This window comes from Pristiophorus japonicus, chromosome 9 (genome assembly GCF_044704955.1).
Source record: "Pristiophorus japonicus isolate sPriJap1 chromosome 9, sPriJap1.hap1, whole genome shotgun sequence".
Taxonomy (NCBI): Eukaryota; Metazoa; Chordata; class Chondrichthyes; family Pristiophoridae; genus Pristiophorus; species Pristiophorus japonicus.
Window position 1 is genome coordinate 210,866,110 of NC_091985.1, and position 13,770 is coordinate 210,879,879.

A 13,770-nucleotide genomic window follows, 5' to 3' on the forward strand; every position below is an offset into this window, starting at 1 on the left:
TTCCCCGTAACTCTAATGGTGGATATAAAAGAGAGATGTGTTCAAATCAAAGAGTCTCCTTGGAGATTCTCAGAGAAGGAACAGGTCAGCTTGAAACGCTGAAAAAGAGAACATTTTTTATAAGTTTTCAATCAGCAGTTTTTGACCGATATTGACTCCCACAGGGACAGAGAATTCTACAATAAGGAACTGGTCACGATTTGAAAGGTATTAAAGGATTCGAGGGGCTCTTACATTTGGGCTCTTTATTTTGTTCACTCGAGGAGTTAGACAACAGACTTCCTGCTGTCAATAAGGAGTTGGATTATTGGGCCGTGATGTATTTACTTGTTCATATTTTGTTAAATACATTTGCTGAGTGGATTTAAATTCAAGACGAGGTTTGCAGGCATGCTGCTCTATTCACACAGCGAAGGTGAGAGAGATGCTGTGAGGCACACGCTAAGTCCAGTAGCTGAACATGATTAACAAACTGTGTTTTGTGTTTAGTGATCCCGGGCATGTTACCGAGACCGTCCCTGGATACCAAGGCAAGGAGAGGCACTCTGGAAGGTAGGGGGAGCTGGGACTTGTCCCTGAGAGTAACGAACAGGTTTGAGAACTGAAATAATGTAGAGTTAGAATTGAAAAAAGGCCCAAAATAGAGCAGTCAGAAACAGGACATCAATTAGTCTCCTCTTATCTTGGAGACATTAAATATCGACACACTGTTTTATTTGAAATATCAAAATATTAAACAACAGCCCAGTTACAGGGGTCATTAACATCAGCAGAAACAAACCCCAACTGTCAGAATGAACATGGTTCAGCCGGGATGTGCTTATCAGCAATAACAGTAGACTCCCACCCCTGCAGTCACTTGTGAACATGCTGGTGTGTCAGCAGGATGGATGAATGAGTGAATCCCTTCCCACACTCAGAGCAGGTGAATGGCCTCTCCCCAGTGTGAACACGCTGGTGTGTCAGCAGGGTTGATGATGAAGGGAATCCCTTTCCACACATGGAGCAAGTGAATGGGCTCGCCCCAGTGTGAACTTGTTGGTGTGTCAGAAGGTTGGATGACTGAGTGAAATGCTTCCCACAGTCAGAGCAGGTGAACGGCCTCTCCCCAGTGTGAATTTGCTGGTGAGTAAGAAGTCTGGATGACTGAGTGAATCGCTTCCCACACTCCAAACAGGTGAATAGGCTCTCCCTGGTGTGAACTTGCTGGTGTGTTAGAAGGTTAAATGAACTAGTGGATCCCTTCCCACACTCAGAGCAGATCAACGGTCTCTCCCCAGTGTGAACTTGCTGGTGTGTCAGCAGGTTGGATGACTGAGTGAATCCCTTCCCACACATGGAGCAAGTGAATGGGCTCGCCCCAGTGTGAACTTGTTGGTGTGTCAGAAGGTTGGATGACTGAGTGAAATGCTTCCCACAGTCAGAGCAGATGAACGGCCTCTCCCCAGTGTGAACTTGCTGGTGTGTCAGCAGGTTGGATGACTGAGTGAAATGCTTCCCACAGTCAGAGCAGATGAACGGCCTCTCCCCAGTGTGAACTCGCTGGTGCCTCAGCAGATGGGATGACCGAGTGAATCCCTTCCCACACATGGGGCAGGTGAATGGCCTCTCCCCGGTATGACTGCATCGATGAGTTTCCAGCTCAGACGGGTAACTGAATCCCTTTCCACAGTCCCCACATTTCCACGGTTTCTCCATGGTGCAGGTGTCCTTGTGACTCTCCATGTTTGGATGATCAGTTGAAGCCTCGTCCACACACACAACACGTGTAATGGTTTCTCCATGCTGTGAATGGTGCAATGTTTTTTCAGGTTGTGTAACTGGTTAAAGCTCCTTCCAGTCAGTGCACTGGAACACTCACGCGGATGTGTGTGTCTCAGTGCTTTTCCAGTCATGCCGATTTGTGAAATATTTTCTGAAAGACAGAACAAGCAAATAATTCTCCTGCCACATTCAAAGGCCTGAGGAATCAAGTAACTGTCAGATCTTGACGTGATGTTTGGTTTCTGTTTCCAGTCTGAAAATCTCCCCTTCTAATATCCTGTAAAAGGAGATTACAGAACTCATCACTAAGTATAGAACAGACAATTCTAGATTCTATGGAACATTCTTTCCTCTCTTGTTCCCCCAAAGCTGTAAATCCCCATCCGACTCTCTTCCTCCTCCCTGTGCTGAAAGCCAAACACATCGCACGTCTCAAGACAGTTTGTCCTCCGCTCCCAGTTTTCACCACCAACTCTGGCTGGGTGCAGTTCTACACTCACTGGTTCCCCTCCCTCTCCTTCCCTGAAGGCGCTGACTCTGGCTGGGTTCAGTTCTACACTCACTGGTTCCCCTCCCCTGAAGGTGCTGACTCTGGCTGGGTTCAGTTCTACACTCACTGGTTCTCCTCCCCTGAAGGTGCTGATTCTGGCTGGGTTCAGTTCTACACTCACTGGTTCCTCTCCCTCTCCTCCCCTGAAGGTGCTGATTCTGGCTGGGTTCAGTTCTACACTCACTGGTTCCCCTCCCTCTCCTCCCCTGAAGGTGCTGACTCTGGCAGGTTTCAGTTCTACACTCACTGGTCACCTGAAATATAAAAGAAAATAATGGAAATACTCAGGCAACATCTGTAGAGATAGAAATAGAGTTAGCGTATCAGGTCACTTTCCTTTCATCAGAACTGGAAAATAGGAGCAGGGGTCGGCCCTCCGGCTCCTCGAGCCTGCTCCGCCATTCAATAAGATCATGGCTGATCATCAACCTCAATTCCACTTTCCCGCCCCATCTCCCTATCTCTTGATTCCCCTAGACTCCAAAAATCTATCTATCTCAGTCTTGAATATAAGTTTTAAGTAAGTGCAGAGGCAGGGAAAGAGGGGAGGAAAGACAGGAGTGATTAAATGACAAAAGGGATGATGCAGCAAGGCAAAAGGAGATGGTGATGGGACAAGAAACAAAAGATGGGTCTGGAGGAGGTGTAAATGGAGATCATTACCAACAGCTGCTGTACTAAACAATGGGAGCGGTGGTTATGGTGAAATTGTGGAACTCAATGTCGAGTCCAGAAGGTGAAATTCTGTGCCTCGAGCGTTATTAGAACAGTGGAGGAGGCCGAGGAGAGAGAGGTCCGGAGAATTTCAATAACAAGCGATCAGAAACTCAGAGTCACACTTGCGACTGAACGAAGGTGTTCCGCGATGCGATCATCCAATCTGCATTTGGTCTCTCCAATGTAGAGGACACTGCATCGTGAGCAGCGAATACAGTATACTAAATTCAAAGTAGTACAATAAATCGTTGTTTCACCTGGAAGGAGTGTCTGTGGCCCTGGATGGTGGGAAGGGAGGAGGTGAAAGGGCAGGTGTTGTATTTCCTATTTTAATGTAGGAAATGTGGCAGTTAATTTGTGCACAGAAAGCTCCCACAAACAGCAATGAACAGATAACGTATTTTCGTGATGTTGATTGAGGGATATATATTGGCCAGGACGCCGAGGTAACTCCCCTGCTCTTCTTCGATATAGTTCCATGGGATCTTTTAAATCCACTCGAGTTGCAGCCGGGTTCTCGGTTTAACGTCACATCACAAGAGACGACATCTGACAGTGCAGTGCTCCCTCAGTGCTGCACTGGAGTGCCAGCCTGGACTTTTGTGCTCAAGTCTCTGGAGTGGGACTTGAGCAGTTCAGAGAACAGGGTGATCTAAATCTGGGCCCACCTGTTACAATTCTATGGGCTGTAAACCGTCTCCCCAGCAATTACCAGCACCTTCAGAAGAGATGCTGAGAAAGCCCCTGTGTGCAGAGTGAGAACAAAATCAATGAGTCAATGATTTTCTCTCCCGCCCACTCTTTGTTGTTTTACAAATATGGACAAAGAAGTTCCTTTGAACCATCCCAATTTATAACTATATTACATAAGATGTGAAATCAGTTATTTTCTGTAAAATTCTTTTTTGATCAGTTTTCATAAAAATCCTCCACATATATTGCATATGACAGGGGACAAGAGAGAGAGGGAAACCAGTCTCTATTTCTCCTTCATTTACAGACCCTCCCTGGTCTGTCACCAATTCTCCTTCATTTACGACGCTCCCTGACCAATCACCAATTCTCTTTCATTTACAGACCCTCTCTGACCATTCGCCATTTCTCCCTCACTGACAGACACTCCCTGACCAATCACTAATTCTCCTTCATTTACAGACCCTCCCTGACCAATCACCAATTCTCCTTCATTTACAGACCCTCCCTGGCCTGTCACCATTTCTCCTTCATTTACAGGCACCCCCTGACCACTCCATGTTTCTGCTTCATTTGCAGACGCTCCCTGACGAGTCGCCGCTTTGTGGATCTTTCTGTTGTGGTTTTCAACAGAAGAAACCCTGTTGGGTGGGGCAAACATTGCAATGTTTGGTAGTGAAATGGATTAGTTCAGGACAGACAGCAGGGATTATTTGAGGAAATAACACAGTGCAGTGAGAAAGGAAATGCAGTGGATGTTGTGTAGATGGATTGTCAAAAGGTGTTTGATAAGGTGCCGGACAGGAGGCTTGTTGATCAAATTAAGGCTCATGTTATTAAAGGGAGTGGGGCAGCGTGGAGAGGAAGTTGGGTATAGGACAGAAAACAGAGAATAGTGGTTAATGGATGCTCTTCAGATCCGAGAAATGTAAACAGTGGTGTCCCCATGGTCAGTGTTGGGACCATTGCTCTGCTCAATATAGAGAAATGATTTGGGCTTGGGTATATGGGGCACACGATCAAAATCTCCAGAGGAGACCAAAAAAGGGCCCATGGCCAACTGAAAGGACTGTACATAGTTTCAGTGTGAATACACAGGTTAGTAAATGGGGCAGGTAGATGTCAGCTGAAATGTAACAGAGAGAAATGTGAGGTGATACATTTTGGGACAAGGAAATTTTAAGAAAAGTACATTAAATGGTAAAAATGTAAAAGCAGTAGAGAAGCAGAATAGGAAAGAGGTGTTAGATTCTAGCTAATGCCTTGTCCTGTTAATTAGCAAGTCCAGTGTCAGAAACTATTACCTTAGCAAATAAATGTAAGATGAGCAGATTCTCTGTCCTCCACCGTAACTTATATTGACCCATCAATCAGAGTAAACATGCAAGTCCCGCGTGCCCACAGTAACTGACACAAGGTCAGCCCGCTGGATGGAACATCGGGCGCCCTGAGCTTGATCTCCGGTGTCTCCAGTCCTGACTGTCCCCTTACATCAGTCTCCCCTCACTTTTATACACTGCAGTGATCCACCTCTGGCACCTGACTCTTCTGTGTCTTCTCTGCTGGGTTTGGGCAGGAAGCTGGGAAAAGACAGCTGGAACTTCTCTAATCTGTGATTTACAAGGACACTTTCCCTGGTTCCCAGCAGTTACTTTTCTTCAGTAATTTTCTCATTATCTCTAAACTACCCTGCCAGCTGATAGTTGTTATTTCTTATAGTTTCACAATTATAGGGATAAACATCACACATTATAAATCTAATCTATTGTGACACTCACTCTGGTTTCAGCTTGCATTGTGGTTACTGACAGACAAACCCTGTTCATTCCCCTGATCTGATTACAGATTCCAACAGTGGATTCAGTGAATGGAATGTCTTATCAGTGTTGCCATGGCAACCTGTCTGCACCGAATCGATTGTCGAGTTTCTAACTCAGACTAAACTTCTCTTTCACGCTATACACATTATATCAGCCAGTTTATGTCATAGAATCCATAGAAATTTACAGCACGGAGGGAGGCCATTTCGGCCCATCGTGTCCATACCGGCCGACCAAGAGCTATCCAGCCTAATCCCATCTTCCAGCTCTAGGTCCGTAGCCCTGCAGGTTACAGCACTTCAAGTGCACATCCAAGTATTTTTAAATGTGGTGAGGGTTTGTGCCTCTACCACCTTTTCAGGCAGTGAGTTCCAGACTCCCACCACCCTTTGGATAAATACATTTCCCCTCATGTCTCCTCTATACCTCCATCCAATTACTTTAAATCTAGACCCTCTGGTTGTTGACCCCTCTGCCAAGGGAAACAGGTCTTTCCTATCTACTCTATCCAGGCCCCTCATAATCTTATACACTTCAATCAGGTCTCCCCTCAGCCTCCTCTGTTCTAAAGAAAACAGACCTAGACTATCCAATCTTTCCTCATAGCCAAAGTTCTACAGACCAGGCAACATTCTTGTAAATCTCCTCTACACCCTTTCCAGTGCAATCACATCTTTCCTGTAATATGGTGACCAGAACTGCACACAGTACTCCAGCTGCGGCCTAACCAGTGTTTTATGCAGTTCAAGCATAATGTCCTTGGCTCTTATATTCCATGCCTCGACTAATAAAGGCAAGTATTCCACATGCCTTCTTAATCACCTTATCTACCTGGCCTGCTACCTTCAGGGATCTGTGAACCTACACTCAAAGGTCCATTTGTGCCTCTACACCTTTCAATGCCGTACCAGTTAATGTGTATTCCTTTGTCTTATTAGACCTCCCCAAATGCATTACCTCACACTTCTCCGGATTGAATTCCATTTGTCACTGTTCTTCAGCTTTCTTCATTATAACTACACAGCCTATTTTAGTGTCATCTGCAAACTTCTTAATCATACCCCCAACATTTAGGTGCAAGTCATTGATACATACCATAAAAAGCAAGGGACCCTGCACTGAGCCCTGCAGAACCCCACTGGATACAGACTTCCAGTCACAAAACACCCATCAACCATTACCCTTTGCTTCCTTCCTCTGAGCCAATTTTGGATCCAACTTGCCCCTTTACCTTGGATCCCATGGGCTTTTACTTTCATAACCAATCTGCCATGTGGGACCTTATCAAAAGATTTGCTAAGATTAATTTGCACTACAATATACGCACTGATCTTATCGACCCTCCTGGTTACCTCCTTGAAAAATTCAATCAAGTTAGTCAGGCATGACCTTCCCTTAACAAATCCATGCTGACTGTCCTTGATTAATCCATGTCTTTCCAAATGAAGATTTATTCTTTCCGTCAGGATTTTTTGCAATACTTTTCCCACCACTGAGGTTAGCGTACTGGCCTGTAATAACTCGGTCTATCCCTTTCTCCCTTTTTAAGCAAAGGTCTTGGTCGGCAGGTGCAGACACGATGGGCCGAAATGGCCTCCTTCCATACTGTACATTTTTTTGATTCTATGAAAAAGTCCCGTTCATTCCTACTCTGTTTTCTGTCCATTAACCAATCCTCAATCCATGCTAATATATTACCCTTAATCCCATGAGATGTATTTTAGCCATGTTATGTTAATATCTCTAAAACCTAGAAGGGCTTCAGATACGCAAACCTTTAAAAGTGGGAGGACAAGTTGATGAAGTGGTTAAAAAGCACATGTGATCCTAAGTTTTATAAATAGGGGTGTGGAGTACAAAAGGGCAGAGGTCATGTAAACCTGTACTAATCATTGGTTCGACTGCAGTTCGAATATTGTGTTAGGTTTTGGGGATCTTACACCAGGAAGGATGTCGAGGCCATGGAGAGGGTGCAGAGAGATTCACTGAGACGATACCAGGGACAAGAGCCTTTAGTTATCAGGGGAGATTGGAGAAACTGGGGCTCTTTTCATTAAAACAAAGGAGAATTGGAGATCTGAGGGAGGTGGTCAGAATGTGATCAGGTAAATGAGGAAAAACTATTTCCACCAGTCGGTGAGTCAGTAACTCGAGGACATCAAATTCAAATCATCACCAAAAGGCTCAGACCCAGGGAGGAACTATCGAGCACACTGCACAACAATGTTCGGGACACTCACTGTCCCTCTGCATCTGTGTCCAGGTGATGGGTTTCTCTTATCTTTGGGTTAAATGATGTTCTCATCGAGGTGATGGATGTCAGTGCTGGGGAATGGGGTATTCTGAGATCATATTGTCTGCCTGAAGCACTCTGCAGTCAGCTACAGCATGGGTTAGATACAGAGTAAAGCTCCCTCTACACTGTCCCATCAGCCACTCCCAGGGCAGGTACAGCACGGGTTAGATACAGAGTAAAGCTCCCTCTACACTGTCCCATCAGCCACTCCCAGAGCAGGTACAGCACGGGTTAGATACAGAGTAAAGCTCCTTCTACACTGTCCCATCAAACACTGCCAGTCCACAATGAGCAGGGCTCAGTGAGGTTGGTTGCGAGGCACTGCAGTGATGTCATAAAGCAGGCCATTCAGCCCAGCTGGTCCTCTCCGTGTCCCTTTAAAGGTGGAGAGCTGGGACATCCTGTCTCAACACACATTCCCCCTCTTCATACTGAGAATCCCTGGGGAAGGCCCAAGGTCCAGAGTGTGGAACACATCCAGGGGGAAAGAGAGAGAAGGTGTGGTAAATCAAGGAGTAGGGACTGAGGGACACCAAGCTGAAGTTTTAGAGGAAGAGTGAGTTCAGTAGTTTAAGATCCAGGGAGAGAACAAGGCATATTGCACAAATTGCTACTATTTTACCCTTCTCTTCCTCTCCACCCCTGATGGTGCTGACTCTGGCTGGGTTCAGTACTACACTCACTGGTTCCTCTCCCTCTCCACCCCTAAAAGGTGCTGACTCTGGCTGGGTTCCATTCTGCACTCACCAATACATGACCCATGTGCCCAATTTCCCTGTATGAACCTCGACAGCGAGTGTCAACAGGCTATTCCACTGTCCTCACACGTGTATTTTCCAGCAGGGTCACTGGACCCTCCTCCCAATGGCTCAGTGGGTAAAGGTAACGCCCAGTGTGACTGAATCATAGGAACGGGAGGGACCCAGGTTTAATCCTGTCTGCATATCCTCTCCTTCTAATCCCCTGTAAAAGCTGTTTACAAATATCATCAGGAACATAGGAACAGGAAAAGACCATTCGGCCCCTTGAGCCTGTTCCGCCATTCAATTAAATCATGGCTGATCAGTATTTTAACTCCGTCTACCTGCCTTGGTTCCATCGCCCTTAATACCTTTGCCGAAGAAGAATCTATCAACCTCAGTTTTGTAATTTTCAATTATCCCCCATCCTCAGTTTTATTGGGAACAGAGTTCTGGATTTCCACTACCCTTGAAGAACATATGAGGATAAGAAATCGGAGGAGTGGGCCATGCGGTCCCTCGAGCCTGCTCCGCCATTCAATAAGATCATGGCTGATCTTCTCCCTCAACTCCACTTTCCCTCACTATCCCCGTATCCCTTGATTCCTTTAGTGCCCAAAAATCTATCGATCTCAGCCCTGAATATACTCAATGACTGAGCATCCACAGTCCTCTGGATTAGAGAATTCCAAAGATTCACATCCCTGAGTGAAGACATTTCTCATCTCAGTCCTAAATAGCCGACCCCTTATCCCAAGACTGTGACCCCTATTTCTAGACTCTCGAGCCAAGAGAAACAGCCTCTCAGCATTTGTGTGAGGAAGTGCTTCCTGACATCACCCCTGAATGGCCTAGCTCTGACTTGAAGGTTATTTCCCCTTGTTGTGGACTCCCTCACCACTCCTTGAGTGGTCTGCACAGTGCGGTCTTAAACGGAGTGTACTTAAACAGAATGGTTTATTTGGGAACTTGGAAAGAGTGGGAATTGGGAGAAGAGGGGGAAGGAGTTGCAGCTTTTTGCCCACACTGTTTGTAATGCTTTGTGTTACAGGTAGATATTTAATGTCATTATCCATTACTCAATGCAGATCAAGTAAGAAGTCAAAGAACTAAACTGTAAAATAAGTTACTTAAATACAAATGTAATAACATTTAATTAAATAGAACATGGTGATATAGGGCTGGCAGTGCAGGTGGTGTGTCACAAATGCAGCATGTGGGAGTTTGTGGGGAGCATTGTGATCCCGGACAAACACCTTTGCAGTAAGTGCATGCATCCTGAGGAGCTTCAGCTCAGAGTTGTTGAGCTGGAGTCTGAGGTGCAGACATTGTGGGGCATCAGGGAGGGGGGAGTTATCTGGACACTTTGAAAGGGAATGTAGTTGTGTTGGGGGACAGTATAGTCAGAGAGATAGATACTGTTCTCTGCAGACGCGACCGGAAGTTTCGAAGGTTGTGTTGCCTGCCCGGTGCCAGGGCTAAAGAATCTCCTCACAGCTGGAGAAGAACTTGGAGTGAGAAGGGGGGGATCCAGTTGTCGTGGTCCATGTAGGAACCAACAACATAGGTAGAACTAGAAATGAGGTTCTGCTGAAGGAGTCGGGGTCCAAATTAAAAAGCAGAACCTCAAAGGGAATCATCTCTGGATTGTTACGTGAGCCACGCGGCAATTGGTACAGGGATAAGCAGATTGGAAAGTTAAAAGTGTGACTCAAAGAGTGGTGTGGGAGGCAAGGGTTTTGCTTCATGGATACTGGCACCAGTACTAGGGAAAGACGGAGCTGTTCCATTGGGACAGGCCCTACTTAAAACGGGCTAGAGGCTAGAACCAGGGTCAAAGTCCGAGGTCCTATGGAGGGACAAAGCCGGTGTCAGCAGGATGGGGCCGACACGGAGCATCGACGAACCGCTGTCCAAATTCAGAGACAGGTGGAGCAGGCGAGTGAAGTCCAGAGGCTATTTGAGGGGCAGAGAGTTCGAGGAGGGAGGTTGTTGCCATAGGAATCAGAGTCGGTGGCGGGAAAGGAAGCTGATGGCGAAACAGATGCAAGTTGGAGGTCACCGTAGGTCAATAAGAATATAAGAATTAGGAACAGGAGTAGGCCATCTAAACCCTTGAGCCTGCTCCGCCATTCAATAAGATAATGGCTGATCTGGCTGTGGACTCAGCTCCACTTACCCGCCCTCTCCCCATAACCCTTAATTCCCTTATTGGTTAAAAATCGATCTATCTGTGACTTGAAAACATTCAATGAGCTAGCCTCGACTGCTTCCTTGGGCAGAGAATTCCAGATTCACAATCCTCTGGGAAATTCCTTCTCAACTCGGTTTTAAATTGGCTCCCCCGTATTTTAAGGCTGTGCCCCCTAGTTCTCGTCTCCCCTACCAGTGGAAACAACCTCTCTGCCTCTATCTTGTCTATCCCTTTCATTATTTTAAACATTTCTATAAGATCACCCCTCATCCTTCTGAACTCCAAGGAGTAAAGACCCAGTCTACTCAATCTATCATCATAAGGTAACCCCCTCATCTCCGGAATCAGCCTAGTGAATCGTCTCTATACCCCCTCCAAAGCTAGTATATCCTTCCTTAAGTAAGGTGACCAAAACTGCACGCAGTACTCCAGGTGCGGCCTCACCAATACCCTGTATAGTTGCAGCAGGACCTCCCTGCTTTTGTACTCCATTCCTCTCACAATGAAGGCTAACATTCTATTCACCTTCCTGATTACCTGCTGCACCTGCAAACTAACTTTTTGGGATTCATGCACAAGGACCCCCAGGTCCCTCTGCACCTCAGCATATTGTAATTTCTCCCCATTCAAATAATATTCCCTTTTTTTTTTTCCCCAAGGTGGATGACTTCACACTTTCCGACATTGTATTCCATCTGCCAAACCTTCGCCCATTCGCTTAACCTATCCAAATCTCTTTGCAGCCTCTCTGTGTCCTCTACACAAGTCGCTTTCCCACTAATCTTTGTGTCATCTACAAATTTTGTTACACTACACTCTGTCCCCTCTTCCAGGTCATCTATGTATATTGCAAACAGTTGTGGTCCCAGCACCGATCCCTGTGGCACACCACTAACCACCGATTTCCAACCCGAAAAGGACCCATTTATCCCGACTCTCTGCTTTCTGTTCGCCAGCCAATTCTCTATCCATGCTAATACATTTCCTCTGACTCCGCGTACCTCTATCTTCTGCAGTAACCTTTTGTGTGGCACCTTATCGAATGTCTTTTGGAAATCTAAATACACCACATCCATCGGTACACCTCTATCCACCATGCTCGTTATATCCTCAAAGAATTCTAGTAAATTAGTTAAACATGATTTCCCCTTCATGAATCCATGCTGCGTCTGCTTGATTGCACTATTCCTATCTAGATGTCCTGCTATTTCTTCCTTCATGATAGTTTCAAGCATTTTCCCCACTACAGATGTTAAACTAACCGGCCTATAGTTACCTGCCTTTTGTCTGCCCCCTTTTTTTTTAAACAGAGGCGTTACATTAGCTGCTTTCCAATCCGCTGGTACCTCCCCAGAGTCCAGAGAAGCGGCAGAGAAAATTAAAACCACAAGCCAGCGAGCAGCAAAGCTGGAAACCGGTAGAATGATCAGTTGAAGCCTCGTCCACACACAGAACACATGTATGGTTTTTCCCTGCTGTGAATGGTGCGATGTTTTTTTCAGGCTGTGTAACTGGTTAAAGCTCTTTCCACAGGCAGTGCACTGGAACACTCTCACACGGGTGTGTGTGTCTCGGTGCTTTTCCAGTCACACTGATGTTTGAAATCTGTGCCCACAGACAGAACAGAGAAACATTTCTCCTTCCACATTCAAAGGCTGATGATATTCAAGTCCTGAGAAATCGAATAACTACATCAGATCTTGACGTGATATTTCATTTGAGTTTCCTGTCTGCAAATCTCACCTTCTAATACACTGTGAAAGGAGATTTCAAAACTCATCATTGAAAGTACAGGACAGAAATTCAGAATAGGCATATGTACTTTCCATGGAAGATTCTTTCTTTTCTTGTTCCCATAAAGCTGTAAATCCCTGTCCCACACATTGTCCCTCCTGCTGTGCTGAAATCCAAGCACATCGCACATCTCCTAGACTGTTTCTCCTCCACTCCCAGTTTTCACTACCAATTCTGGCTGGGTTCAGTTCTACAGTCACTGGTTCCCCTCCCTTTACTCCCCTGAAGGTGCTGACTCTGGCTGGGTTCAGTTCTACACTCACCAGTTTCTTTCCACTATGTGACCCATGTGCCCAATCTCCATGTGTGAACCTCGACAGTGATTGGTGTGCAAAATTAAAGCACATGGTATTGGGGGTAATGTGCTGACGTGGATAGAAAACTTGTTGGCAGACAGGAAGCAGAGAGTCGGGATGAATGGGTCCTTTTCAGAATGGCAGGCAGTGACTAGAGGAATGCCGCAGAGCTCGGTGCTGGGACCCCAGCTACTTACAATATACATTAATGATTTATATGAAGGAATTGAGTGTAATATCTCCAAGTTTGCAGATGACACTAAGCTGGGTGGCAGTATGAGCTGTGAGGAGGATACTAAGAGGCTGCAGGTTGACTTGGACAGGTTAGGTGAGTGGGGAAATGCATGGCAGATGCAGTATAATGTGGATAAATGTGAGGTTATCCACTTTGGGGGCAAAATCACGAAGGCAGAATATTATCTGAATGGCGGCAGATTAGGAAAAGGGGAGGTGCAACGAGACCTGGGTGTCATGGTACATACATCAGTCATTGAAAGTAGGCATGCAGGTACAGCAGGGCAGTGAAGGCGGCAAATGGTATTTTGACCTTCACAGCTAGGAGATTTGAGTATAGGAGCAGGGAGGTCTTACTGCCGTTGTACAGGTGAGGCCTCACCTGGAATATTGTGTTCAGTTTTGGTCTCCTAATCTGAGGAAGGACATTTTTGCTATTGAGTGCTGCGAAGGTTCTATTGTTGAGGCCAATTCACTAAATATATTCAAAAAGGAGTTAGATGAAGTCCTTACTACTAGGGGAATCAAGGGGTATGGTGAGAAAGCAGGAATGGGGTACTGAAGTTGCATGTTCAGCCATGAACTCATTGAATGGCGGTGCAGGCTAGAAGGGCCGAATGGCCTACTCCTGCACCTATTTTCTATGTTTCTATGTTCACCTGGCTGATTCCG

The 13,770-nt window shown here is 45.9% G+C and overlaps 1 protein-coding gene across 1 annotated transcript in view; it reads right to left on the reverse strand.

Moving 5' to 3' along the window:
* Positions 1-422: 422 nt before the first annotated feature.
* The window catches only part of LOC139273608 (zinc finger protein 850-like), a 560,896-nt gene continuing 547,548 nt past the window's right edge, over positions 423-13,770 (reverse strand). The window contains exon 3 of the mRNA XM_070890567.1: positions 423-1,621. Within this exon, the coding sequence (XP_070746668.1) occupies positions 856-1,621 (766 nt within the window). The 3' untranslated portion in view covers positions 423-855. The remainder of the gene's footprint in view (positions 1,622-13,770) is intronic.